This window comes from Ricinus communis, chromosome 7 (assembly GCF_019578655.1).
Source record: "Ricinus communis isolate WT05 ecotype wild-type chromosome 7, ASM1957865v1, whole genome shotgun sequence".
Taxonomy (NCBI): Eukaryota; Viridiplantae; Streptophyta; class Magnoliopsida; order Malpighiales; family Euphorbiaceae; genus Ricinus; species Ricinus communis.
This window is the reverse complement of record NC_063262.1, coordinates 19,148,343-19,162,299: the sequence shown is the minus strand read 5'-3', so window position 1 is coordinate 19,162,299 and position 13,957 is coordinate 19,148,343. Positions and strand designations below refer to the sequence as shown.

General features: G+C 29.4%; 1 protein-coding gene across 2 annotated transcripts; it reads left to right on the top strand.

The window, feature by feature from the left end:
* The first annotated feature begins 6,175 nt into the window (after positions 1 to 6,175).
* On the top strand, positions 6,176 to 7,874 carry LOC8277696 (uclacyanin-3). Of its 2 annotated transcripts, XM_048376486.1 has the most exons (3): positions 6,177 to 6,822; positions 7,132 to 7,358; positions 7,410 to 7,874. In XM_048376486.1, the coding sequence occupies exons 1-3, from the start codon at positions 6,657 to 6,659 to the stop codon at positions 7,740 to 7,742; spliced, it is 726 nt and encodes a 241-aa protein (XP_048232443.1). In that variant the 5' UTR covers positions 6,177 to 6,656; the 3' UTR covers positions 7,743 to 7,874. The 2 variants fall into 2 exon arrangements, with proteins under 2 accessions (XP_002515714.1, XP_048232443.1); XM_002515668.4 differs by having other exon boundaries at positions 6,176 to 6,822; positions 7,132 to 7,874.
* The last annotated feature ends 6,083 nt before the right edge of the window (positions 7,875 to 13,957 follow it).

Sequence of the window (13,957 nt, the reverse complement as noted above, 5' to 3'; positions counted from 1 at the left end):
GTATAGATAATTTAATAGTAAAAGGCATATAGTATTTTCTATTAAGATATACTCATTAATTAATACTTTTAATTAGTTAAATAATGCAGTTAAACTAGTAGGGAATGTAATATTTTCATTTAACTATAGGTATTTATGCTTAATATTAGTTGATATTGAGTTGCATTGTTAATTTAATAGAGTAAATATCATATATATTTCTATATATTAAAATATTAAAAGAATTTTAAATAGATTTTAAATTATTAAAAGTATAATAAAAGTTTATAGGCAAACGGTATAAAAATGCTCTTGAACTTATTAGAAAAGTCCAATTCAGTTTTCATCCTATTTTTGGCTCAATTAAACCCATTAACTTTTATAAAAAGCCTTATTAACCCATAATGCTAATAGCGTCCAAAATACCATTAAGTGCAAGGGTCCTATTATTTTTGAGAGCGTGAATAATAATTGCTCTAAATATTTTAAAGTCACGCCTATATCACGTGAAGGAGAGAAAGCCACTTCTTGTTTTTTATTTTTGTACAATTAGTATCTATAAATCCTAATTTACAAAGAAGAGTTTCATCACGCTCATTTGTAAGTAGAGGGTGAGTGCAAATTGTTGAGTTAGATCACATCTCACCATCTCCAATATTTTTTTGCAATAAAACCACAAAGATGTACACTTCATGGAGGGAGACCAATCCTGGAATGAGATTCTACAGTTATAGGAGCTATGATATAAATTAAATAAAAAAGAAGAAGTGGCTTTCTCTCCCTCACGTGATATATGAGTGACTTTAAAATATTCAGAGTAGTTATTATTCGCACTTCTAAAATAATAGGACCCTTACACTTAATGGTATTATTAGACGTTGGTAGCATTAGGGGTTAATTGGACCTTTTATAAAAATTAATGGATTTAATTAGCCAAAAAAAATTTAATTAGATCTTTTATAAAAATTAATGAGTTTAATTGAGCTGAAAAAAAAGAACAAAAACTTAATTGGATTTTTCTAATTAGTTTAAGGGCATCTGTGTACCTTGTGCCAAATTTATATTATGAGTAGCATAAGGGAAGGTTTTGTATAATGTCGTCCTATACATTATATTAATAACCCTAAAGTAGAAGTTATTATTATAAGAGTTTATTAACTACACTCATTTTTATATATGATATGCAATTATATGTTTATATATTATTATCCGTTATGGATTGCTATAATTATAATATTTATATCCTATAACAATATATGCTTAATATTATTAAAATTAATTGACAAACTCATTAAACAAAAATATTATTGCCGAGAATACACCAATTTGATATGTAATACCAATCAATAGAAATTGATTGTGCTTTTATATGATTATGCACATAAATTCTAATTTTTATTGAGTTTGTTTTGTTTAATATATTATTCAAAAACTTTATTTTACAACTAATGTTGAAATTTTAATAGAGTTGGACTTCTAGAGTTAGACTTATATTTAATAAATTATTAGTATTTTTATTATTAATAAAATTAATTTATAAATTACCTAATTAAACTAATTAACTAAACAATAAATAAGGTTTTTAATAAATCTATATATCCATGTTTATATATTGTTATAATATAAATTTTTAGAAGTTCCAAACACTCCTTAAGTATTTAAAATCTTAAACTTTTTGAATTTAGATTATTAAAATAATTAAAATAAATTTATGACATGTTTGAGAATTTATGGGTACAATTGAATAAATAAAAAAAATTCACTCTCTCTCTATATATTTATGAAAATAAAAATTAAAAATTAAAAATTAAAATTCTAGAATCTAAATTATTAAAAATAGTTATTACATAAATATAAAAATTTACTTATGCACTGAAATAAATAAAAGAATTATATAAATCTTTTCTCTAAATTTATTTTAAGAACTAAAATTAACCGATATATATAGGTTTCTTATATATTTATCTTAGTATATAATAAATATATAATTTAAGATTATAATTTTTTATAAAAGAATAATATAAATTAAGAAAAATAATATTTTGTATTTTATACTATTATAATTATATATTTAAATGAAATATTATTATATAATATGAAATCTAATATAAAAAATTAATAAAATGATCGTGTATTGCAGGAACAAATTACTAGTTAGAACTACCAAGAAGAAAAGTTCAAAACCAAAAATTCACGAAATATTTATCAAAAATCAAAGAGTTTTCAGGTTTTTATAATCTTAAATACAAAAGAAGAAAAAGGATTGGATTTTTTCACAATTTTTAAAAATTCTAAAACAAAAAGAATTAAGTAAAAAAAATGATTTCTATGTATGTTTTATATGTAATATGTGAAAAATATGTACTTATTACCTCACTTTAGCTTTATTGTCTAATTTCAAGTCTTAAAGGTTAAAAAGGATAACTATAAACTAAATATTTATAAATGGGTTTAAATTGGACTATCGTTGCTGAGACTCATAACCAAGACGCGTGAACTATTAATTGTCAGGCCTAGCCAAAAAATTCAAAACTCACAAGGAGAAATTAATTAGTTATTGTATAATTATGGATAACTACTTTTAAGTTATTTTTTTTTATTTAGAATAGTTAAGAAGATAACTATTAGAATGTTGTGCTTAGAGAATGACTCTATAAAGGAAATCTCTATAAGTAGTGGAGATCAGTTATATAACGAAAAGAGAATTCAGTCTGCACCTGTCCATTATTTCTTTCTCTGCAACTCTCTATAGTTCATCTTCCATAAACATTTTAGTTAGATTTTATAGTATTATTTTAAGATTTAAGGAGCTTTTCAAGAAATAATGAGTGATGACCAATCCTTTTTCTACTTGAAGGATTCCTGACTTAAAGAGAGCTTTTACTTTTTCTATTATTTTTATATCCTTCTATTTAATTACAATGACCATTGGATTAAATATGTCAGGTTAGTTTCATAAATATTTAATTTAGTATTTTTACTTTGTATGAACCTTGATATTTATTTATTTGATGAATAATTTCTTTACCTTCATAACTTTATTAGTTTCATTTATTATTATTGGTTGACCATCATATCAATTTAATAATAATATTTGTAGTGAAACTTTTTAGGTTGAATGTATTAGAGACATTATCTTTACTTCAGTCTATATAACTATAACAGACTTTAGTTGCATTATTAAATTGAGTGACTAAAAAAAAAAATACATCACTATCTCATTCATTAAGTCTACGCTTAAAGGAAACAAGGGGATTACTTAATAAATGACTAAGCTAAATGCTAGTTTTATCATATAGTTTTTATTAATCATTTTATTTGTATATTTATTTTATAATTTTTTTAATTTTTTTATAAAATATTAAATTTTTCTCAAAATATTAGTTTAAAGTGTTTAGATTTATTTTTAATATATTTTATGTAATGATTAGTCTTTATAATACATGTCATACAGTTTCTTATAAGATCAATTTTGTGGTGAACTTACCTGTATTATAATTCGGTTCGTACAGTTGCAAATACTAAGTTTAAGACGTTATTGGTAAACCTCTTTTTACTTTAATTTCAAATTCTATATATTTTATGTAGATTTCAAGATTCAATGATAAGATATTATTTCCAACTTTAAAAGATAAAAGTTTTAGTAAAGAAATAAGGTTTAAATTCTAAAAACTATCTAATTAAATTTTAAATCAATTAGATTAAGAAAATTAGAGGGGAAAGGATTTCCATGACTTGATTTGAAAGTTTCAAAACTCAACCAGCTAAGTCTATTAGTGGAAGGGATGACAAGAGAATATAACTAATGCATTGTTGAAGACCTATTCTCTCCTTGACTGAGCAAGTTATGAATGGAGTCTCTTTTTTATTCAATTTCTTAAATGAAAGTGCAAATTGCAGGGAATATGTCACAATTAATTATGTCATAATTAAAGTCGTAAATGATTTTATCATAGTTAGAGATATAGCCTGTAATGTAAGGATATAAACCAGTATGGTCTTTTTGTTTCTTAAAAGAATAGATGAATTTGAACGTTAATCCGAACTTGATCTCGCTTTACCATTAGCTTAGGGCGCTAAATTTAGATTTTTTTTAATCAAAACGGAAATATATTCCATATAATATTGCACAAAACTCCAAAATAAATTTCAACTAATTAATCTTTAGTTTTGCTATTTTAATTTGATAAAATAACGTTACGTTTAATTGAAATTTAATTTTTTTTAGATTTTTTAAAAATATTTTAAAACTAATTAAATTTATTATTTTTATTTTATAAATTGTTTTAAAAATATTTTTTTAATCTTTTTAAATTTATGGTGTAATTATTTTTAATTATCCAAAAACAACCAAAAGAAGACTAAAAATAAATCAAAATCGTAAATTTAAAAAATAAAAATTGAAAAATCATATTTTTAATATTTTGACACAATAAAAATAAAAATAAAAATAATACTAAATTTGATAAAAAGATAAAAAAATTATTTATGATATTTTTTTAATTTTTATTAAATTTATTTATAAATTTAAAATTTATATATTTTGAATGATGTGATTAATTTAAATTCTATATAATTAAATTTATGTGAAATTGATCATAGCTAATTAAATTGGATAAAATGTAATTTGCCCTCTAAATTTATGTTCAAGAGTCAAATACATCCAATTTAGATTTTTAAGCAAATAGCTCCATGAGCTTATGTCCAATTATTAAATATATCAAATTTAAATTTTTTCAATAAATAGCCCTCTGAATTTATTTCAATAGTCAGATAATTAATTTTAAACTTTTTTAAAAAGTGAAATGATATTAGATTTTTAGGCTTTAATTGAATTATAAAAATTAAATATTATATTTATTTCATTAATTTGTTCATACATTAAATTTTTAAGTTTTAATTAAATTAATAAATTAATAAAATAAAAATTATTGTTAATTTTTACAATTCAATTAAAATTTAAAAATCTAATATTATCTTCTTCTTTTTTTAAGTTTAAATCGGATGTATTTTAATTCTTGGATACAAGTTCATGAGGTTATTTACTGAAAATATTTAAATAGAATATATTTGACCTTTAGGCATAAGTTTAGAAGGCTTATTGCTGAAAAAATTTAAATTATATATATATAATATTGATTCTTTATCCAAATTAAATTCTAACGAAATAAATAAAATTCTCAAATAAATTTTATGTTAGTTTGTTTATATATTCCACAACATTAAAATATTTCTTTTAATTTTATTTTTTAATTTATTTTTTTAAAAAATAATTTTTTAATAAATAAAAAGAAAACAATATCAATGAACTCCAATTAAAAATTATGATTTTACCAATTAAAGTACCAAATAGGCCAACTTGTCTTTTTCCATTTCCCCCTGAAATATCATTCTATTTTATACATAGAAATGGTTGGGTTGCATACCATAGATTTGGTGGTGCACCTCAAACAAAAAAGTCATCCCTTCTTTCATGGATTCATTCAAACCACTCCATTACAATATTTTGACTTTTCTGATCTGACTATGCTTCATGTGCATATATTCATTCAAATCATTTTTATTTTTATTTTTATGTATAACAATTTTTAAAAAAGAAAAAGAGGTTAAAGAATAAGCTATTAGCAAAATTTTGTTTGAGTGACATCCAATTTGATGTGTACATGCTCATTTTTCTAGTTCTATTTTTTTTTTTTTTTGAATAACTAGAAATCATATAAGAGGTCAATTTCATAAGTAAGCACTAAATAAATTTGGAATCTATGACTTTACTCTTTTTCTTTTTGTTTTCAATATGTAAATAAGATTAAACACTTCTTTGTGTCATAATACAAGATGTTGGGAGTTTAACTATTTGATAGACCACTTCACATACTTTTAAAAAATTCTTAAAAAGATAAATAAGTAGAAAGAAAAAAAAAAATATATACCAAGTCAAATCATGTCTTTAACGCAACACCCAGCCGCAAATGGAAAAATATATTAAACATTTTAATTATTTTTTTTATTTCACCTTATTATTGGATAAATAAAAGTGTGACAGACCGAGATCAATCACATAATAATTTTTTGTCATTTACAGTTATATTTTACAATTTTTGCAGTTCATTTAAAAGAAATTTTCATATTTGTTGAAATCCACCTATAACATTTTACAACTTTTTAAGTTTGCAGTGTTTTGACCGATGTTGGATTAATAGGTACCCAATTTTTAAATTATAATATTTGATTTATATATCATTCTGTAATTCAAGTGTAAGACTTGGAACAAATGTCACTCATATAATAATTATATACAATATATCAAGAGTAATAAAAAAAATTAAACAAATCATGCCAGAGAGATTTATTAAAGTATTAAAAATTAAAATGAGAAAAAAAAAGAAGGAAATTACAAGGTCAACTGCAATATTGGAAAAGAACAACCTGGCATTAATGGCTGCTTCTTTATAAATCAATATCAACGAAGACAAAAAAAGGTAGCAAACTGACTCCATCAACTTCACCATAAATACTCCTTAAAAAAAAAAACAAAATTCACTATAAATTAATTATTTCATTCTCGAGGACATTGTCCGTGTACTTTCTCTTTCTATATAAGCAATTTTGTTGGAACTAAAACTTTGCATATCTGTATCTCATCCAGTTTCCATATTTCTTAGTTAGTCACAAAATTAATGGCGATACTGAGGAATGTGATGAGCTTGGCTGTTATAGCCATGCTGTTTGAATTAGCCATGGCAGCCAATTACACAGTTGGAGGTTCAAATGGTGGCTGGGATACCAGCACTAACCTGCAAGCTTGGGCAGCTTCGCAATTGTTTTCAGTTGGAGATAACTTGAGTATGTTTCTCTTATCTACTTTCGTTAATCTTACACTGAAATAAAAGCAATATGATTACACTAGTCCAGTTTTATATATTTCAATATTTTTAATCAATAGATAATAATTAAATAATTAAATATGCTTTAGTTATTTTACATTTATGTGTACGCATCATTTACTTACTGCATCATAAATCACTTAGTTCTGCATTAGAAATGTAAAAGTCTAATATTGTTAAGAAATAGAGTAGTTTAATTTAATTTTGATTCAATACCATTTTAGTTCTAATGGATTATGAACCTCAATCTCCTGACTGAATATTGCAGTTTTCCAGTATGGAGCCAATCACAACTTGTTTGAAGTATCACAGGCAGATTACGACTCATGCCAAACGAGTAATGCAATTCAAGGGCACAGTGACGGCTCCACAGTCATCCCTCTTTCATCTCCTGGCACTAGATACTTCATCTGCGGAACTCCAGGACATTGCACCCAAGGAATGAAAGTTGAGATAGACGTCCTTCCATCTTCCACACCACCACCAGCCACTCCTGCCACTCCTGCAACCCCACCACCAACATCGCCAATTAACCCTCCACCACCGGCCACTCCTGCAACCCCACCACCAGCATCACCCATAAGCCCTCCACCACCTTCTCCTTCGTCGGTCATGCCGCCCTCGTCCTCCCCATCTCCAACAACTTCTACTCCCTCACCATCACAGTCCCCACCTGAGACCAGTCCTACCATGTCTCCTCCATCTCCTCCTACATCGCCTATGGGCAGTCCTAAATCATCTCCTACAATCTCCCCTTCTCCTGATGTTTCCTCGCCGCCACCTTCACCGTCATCAGCTAATAAAGCTAGCATCAGAAGTAATCTAACAGTAAGCTTCAGCATAGTCATGATGATGATGATAATGGTTCTGGTCCGCTAAGCATTCTTGGAAGATAATTCTTTCGGATATTACATGTTTATTTTTTCTTAGCATTTGTAATTTTATGTCTTCGCTATCAAAAATTCTGGTGTGCATTCAATTTTAATTAAAAAACACTAAATTATTCTTGAATTTTGCGACAATAGATGCCAAATAGCCAATCAAAATTCTTAAATAATCAAAACCAAAAAATGCAGATAGTGATTCACCATATGTTTTAAGTTTTACATTTTGATTTTTTTGTTTTCAATATTTGTACAGGTTATTCAAATCTGATATAGTGCTACAACTGAATTATTCATTTTTTATAACACCAAAACTAAGATCAATCCTCAATAACCCTAAGCGGTATAATTTTACAAAAATATCCTCACAAAATTCTTTTACTTTTAAGCACCAAAAGTTACATAATTTACATATATGTCCCTAACAGTAAGATATTTCATTCTTATTGCACCTTTCTTTTGTTGTTCTTTTTATGAATATAGTTTTTAAAAGATATTTCACTGTAAAATATCTATCTACATAAAACATTCATTTTATTTAATACACACAATTTTTTCAAAAGAAATATTTTTTTAGTCAATCATATAGAGACATTAATATTTTAATGAGTCAGTATTTATTATTTAAATCATCAATAAATTATTACTATTAGAAGAATTCATTATTGCATTTGGACTATCGCTAATGCTCATTATCGTTCGATCGAGATACTTAAAAGAAATCTAGCTTGGCAGACCTAAGGTAAGAGTCACTGAGAAAAGGGTTCGGTCCTCCTTAATTTTTATTTGAAATAGTAGTATACGCCCGGCTGATAAGAAAAGAAGCTCAAATCATTCAAATGGCCCAAAACCCTTATAAACTTTCCTTTGATGAGATAAAGGCACATGTCACGTATATTAAAAGCTCCCATTCATTGACTACCATTATATATACTCCTTCATTTCCTCGTAAAAAGGACTTTTGCTCATTCACACAACCTTGTGATTTAAGAAAACTGAGAGTTTCTCACTCTAGTTTTCTCTCTCCTAATTACATTGCACCTTGAATGCAATTGCTGACTATGCTACTATTATCCACTATTCACTCTTCATTTATCACTTTGGCTACCCTCTAAGGGTGTCGGTATCAGTGTTTTAAAAATTAAATCTAATCGAATGGTCTAACCGGTTCAACTAGTAATTGGCGGTCAGTCTAGTCCAATTCGGCTAAAAGACCGGATTTGCAGTTGAACCAGTTTGGACCATATTGAATCGGATTAAATCGGACAAAATCGGTTCAACTAGTTTATATATATAAAGGAAAAAATGTCAAAGAAAATAAAGAAAAATATAAAATATTGAACTAACTTGTACTTAAAATCATTAGAACTTGTATTTTGGAAGAAAAATAATAATTTTTTAATGATTTGGACTAATTCTTTTAATGTCCTTGAGTTTTGTCATATTACACTATTAGTACACTAAATTCTTAAAATGAGAGAATGTTATAATTAATTATTAAGAACAAAAGGACCTACTAGTATAATATGATAAAACTCAGGGACTTTAAATAATTAACTCTTAAATTTTAGTGTTTATTATTTATTTTTTTTAATTTATTATTTAATTATAGGATATAATTATATTAATATATATCTACTAAAATATATTATTTAATTATTTAAATTTTAGTATTTGGACTTTATTCGATACTATTAAAAATTGATAATTTACAATTAGTTTATTATAATTACAATTCTAAAGTATAATAGGTAAAATACAATTAATTTTTATTAGATCGATCTAATCAGTTGTCTGACTAATTAAATCAATCGAACTGATAAATAAAACATTGACCGATTCATTATTCGGTCCGTTTTTTAAAATATTGGTAGCTACATACTCATTTAAAGCTAAATTGTCATTAAGTCGTCAACAAATCAAAAATATTTTTCGCTAGATGATTAGCAAAAATCAATATACTGACATAATATTGTTGTTGCAAGTTTATTGCTAACCAGCATTGCTAATGGTTTAGCCCCCCTTCGTCCGTCGTTAAACCATAGATTTTTTATAGTGTTTGTCTTTAACATTATTTTTCTCTCCTCGGACGTGCTGATCTCACTTTATCCAGTCTATTTCATTTATTGTAGGTATAAATTAAGATACTAAACCTCATCCTAGATAATCTAAACTACTTCAAGACTCTTTGACATTTACCCTTTTTTCTTTTTTATTTTTCTTTATTTTTATTTTTATTTTTTTGTTTATGATCCTATCTTTAAGCTTTTGAGGAAGCATCAGTCTGTTGTGTGGGATGAACATTGTCAGAAGGCCTTCAACAAAATCAAAGAGTATCTGATGAAGCCGCCGGTACTAAAGTCACCGAAAGATGGCAAGCCGTTGATCTTATAGTTAGCCTTGGAGGAGGAAGCGATAAGGGCAATGGCAGCACAATGCGGATCTAATGATGTGGAGCATGCAGTCTATCACCTGAGTAAGAAATTGCTAGCTTATGAGTCAAAGTATAACCTCGTAGGAAAGACGTGCCTAACCATAATATGGGCTACAAGAAAGTTTAAGCACTATTTTTAGTCTTATAGTGTGCGTGCAATTTCAAAAATAGACCCCCTGAAGTACTTGTTTAAAGCTCCATCTCTTACAAGAAAGCTGGCTAAATGGTTAGTACTCCTGACAAAGTTTGACATTTAGTACATCACTAAGAAGGTGGTCAAGGGTCGGGTTGTAGCAGAATTTCTAGCTCAGAATGCAATTGAAGGAGACAACCCTTAGAATCTATAATTTCTTGATGAGAATTTAGAGGCAATCGAGATCCAATAGTAGGAGATGTACTTCGATAGAGCCATAAACATAAGAGGTGCAAGCTTAGGAACAGTTCTAATCACTCTAAAAGGGGAGATGGTGCTAATAGCTAAAAGATTAGACTTTAAAGTGACCAATAATATGGCGGAGTATGAAGCATGTTTATTTGGATTAGAAGCGGTCGTGGTAGTAGGAGCCAAGCATTTAATGGTCTACGGGAACTCTATGCTGGTAATCCAACAAGCCCCCGAGGAATGGATAGCAAAAGAAGAGAGGTTGAAGCTGTATGTCAACTACCTCAAGACTTTAGTATGTAATTTCTTCAAGTGTTTCTTTATACACTTACCTTGATATGAGAATCAGATGGCAGATGCGTTAGCTACCCTATCATCTATGTAGGTAAATTCCTCACAGCTTTTGATGAAGCCTTTAGTGATTGTGAAGTTGGGTGCACCTTGTTATCAAGGGGATCAGATAATGCAAGTTTAGATGGGATCGAAAGAGAAGCCACGGTTCTACTATCTAAAAAGGTTTATAGAAAGTACAAAATACTCGGAGGAAACGATTGCCAAGGAAAGATACATATTGCAGATTCAAACTAGGAATACATCAGCCATTAGGGAGTCTTATATAAAAGAATGGTGTCGGGTGTACCACTCTGATGTGCGACTAAAACGAAAGCCCAAGTAGTGATGGAGGAAATACACAAAGGAGTATGTGGGACTCATATGAATGACATAGTGTTAACCAGGAAGATCATGCAGTAAGGTTATTATTGGTTAACAATGGAGAAGGATTGCATAGCGCTAGTGAGGAAATGTCGTGAATGCCAGCTGTACAGTGATCTGAGTTATATGCCTCCAATCAAGCTGCACAACCTAATGTCTCCTTGGCCTTTTGCAGCTTAAAGGATCGACATCATTGGTGAAATAAAGCCTCCCTCGAATGGCCATACATTCATAGTCATAGTGATTGATTACTTCTCAAAATGGGTCAAAGCCGAGACATTCACTACCATGGGGGCAAGGCAGATGGCCAGATTTATAAAAAGGAACTTGATCTGCAGATACGGAGTCCCATATCATGTCATGACGGATAATAGGGTATAGTTTATGGGTGAGACAATAAATCTACTAGCGGAATACAAGATCGAGCATCACAGGTCCTCTCTGTATAGAGCTTAGGTGAATGGAGCGGTAGAAGCAGCCAATAAGAATCCGAAGAAAATACTTTTGTAGATGGTATGGAATCACAATGACTGGTCATTTCGATTACCCTTTGCACTTTAGGGATAGAAGATAATTGAGTGAACATAGACTGAGCAAACACCATACTCTATGATTTACGAGATTGAAGCAGTTTTTCTAGTTGAGTTAGAGTTAAAGTCTTTTAGATTTATATTAGAGGCTGAAATACCAGAGTACTAGTGGGTTGAGCAAAGATACTAACAACTGGCTTTGGTTGATGAGAAGAGGATAAAAGCCCTGTAGCACATGTAATTATATCATTAAAGGATGGCTAGGGCTTTCAACAAAAAAGCAAAACCGAGAAAGATCAAAGTGGTGATCTAATATTAAAGCATATAAGACCTACTACATTCGATCCGAGAGGGAAGTCCAGGCTAAACTAGGAAGGCCTGTACTTGGTAAAGAAGATCTTGCCCAAAGGTGCTGCTAAGATCTCAAACCTAGAATGGAACGAGTTCACTGAACCAATCAACATAGATCGCCTCAAGAAATACTATGTATTAAAAAAAAAATAACTAATAGAAAAAATGGTATGCTGAACGAAAAACTTGAAAAGACTGGTAAGGCAAAAGTCAGGGCAAAAGAGAGAAAATAATCAACTAAAAAATCTGAAAAGACTCGCTGATAACAAGAGTTATATCGTGAAAAATTCGAATATACCTATCTGGGCTTTTATGAAATGAATAAAATTGTATAGGATTGTTATCAAATATATGTATGTTCGTTTACCATTTTACACACTAACTGAAAGAAAAACAAACCTAAAAGTTCTAAGAAAATAAATGAGATCTAAAAAGAAGCATAATTTCTATCTTATTGTCATCTTTGCATTTGAAATTTGCATCCTTAGATAGAGCAGCTAGTTCTCGAGTCCTCTTGAATTGTGCAAAGCCGAGAGATATGGAAATTTGAAGCTAAACCTAAGCCTTGAAGTTTTCATTGGTGGTTAGATCACCCTCAAGATCAAGATTCCAGTGGAACCATAGTCTCTAGATCTTATCCAGAAAATCCTGTCTGAGTGAGAAGCTTTCGAATTTGGGTAGGAATTCTAAGATTCACTACTTCTGCCCATACTGGCGGCAAATTCTCAAGTGTGTAAAAAGTGGATGCTTGTAGTCTAGGTAAGGATATACAATCACCGTACACCATGAGTGTGACATGCTTGATTCTCCACTAAGGGTAAGTCCAGTGAATGAGCATGTCCGGAATGCCTTTCATCTAGAAAATCCCACCATCATGACCCCATAGGGTAACAATAGATTGAGTATGCACGTGCTTTGGCTTGTACTTATCGATATTCCTCGGGATGGTCAGTATTGGAAGCTTCTCCCATAACCAAATTTGTAAAAGAGAAATAGAAAAAAAAGAAAGAAAATAAGCTAAGTTGAAAACCCAAAAGGGCAGCTTAGGTAAAAATAAGATCTGTTATGTCGAGAATCCAAAAGGGTAGCTTAGGCAAAAGTTAGGATAAAAGCCTGCTAAGTTGAAAACCTGAAAGGGCGGCTTAGGAAATTAAGGCAAAGAAAGGGTAAAAGAAAAGAGATTTGGCTGTAGACTTGTAAGAGAACGAGGTTGTCACCAAACCGTTGATGGGTCTTGTACATGTCTAATCCAATGATAATTTCAGCCAAGATGACTAGATTAAATCTGTTCCATGCTCTACTTAGTCAATAATGCCAGCAATTCTGATATCTCCCTTTTCTTGAGGGGAAATCGGTAGAAATTAGGCATAAAAGCAAAAGCCCGCATTCGGATCCAAGAAGGCATGCCCTTCTCCTTATTCTCACAGTAAGAGATTAATGAAGTAAAGGTAGTATACTCGCCAACAGAATGGAAAAATACCTCAGCTGGGGCCATGTCGAACAATTCCACTAGTTTGCCAGAAAAAGGCTCATTGAGTTTTGGCAGGGCAATGGGATGTGTAGAACCCATGGGAATGCCAAGAATAGCAGGAATTTCTTCAATCATGGGGCACAAATCTTGTACATTGAATCTACAGATATGGTCCCTTAGGCACTAAAAGTTGACAGTAGAGTGGAGAAACCCATAATAAAGACTAGTGTGCTGCATGGCCTTGAAAGAGAAAAGATGGAACTTTTCCAAGTTTGATCCAATCATCACCAATTAGGATTTTAAGAAGAGTTTATAGGCTCGTGGCGCT

What these genes read in the sequence shown, in the direction of transcription:
- LOC8277696 (XM_002515668.4), top strand. Translation starts at nt 6,657, where the DNA reads ATGGCGATACTGAGGAATGTGATGAGCTTGGCTGTTATAGCCATGCTG. An exon ending in TTCAGTTGGAGATAACTTGA is followed by an intron (nt 6,823 to 7,131) that starts GTATGTTTCTCT and finishes TGAATATTGCAG; the next exon opens with TTTTCCAGTATGGAGCCAAT.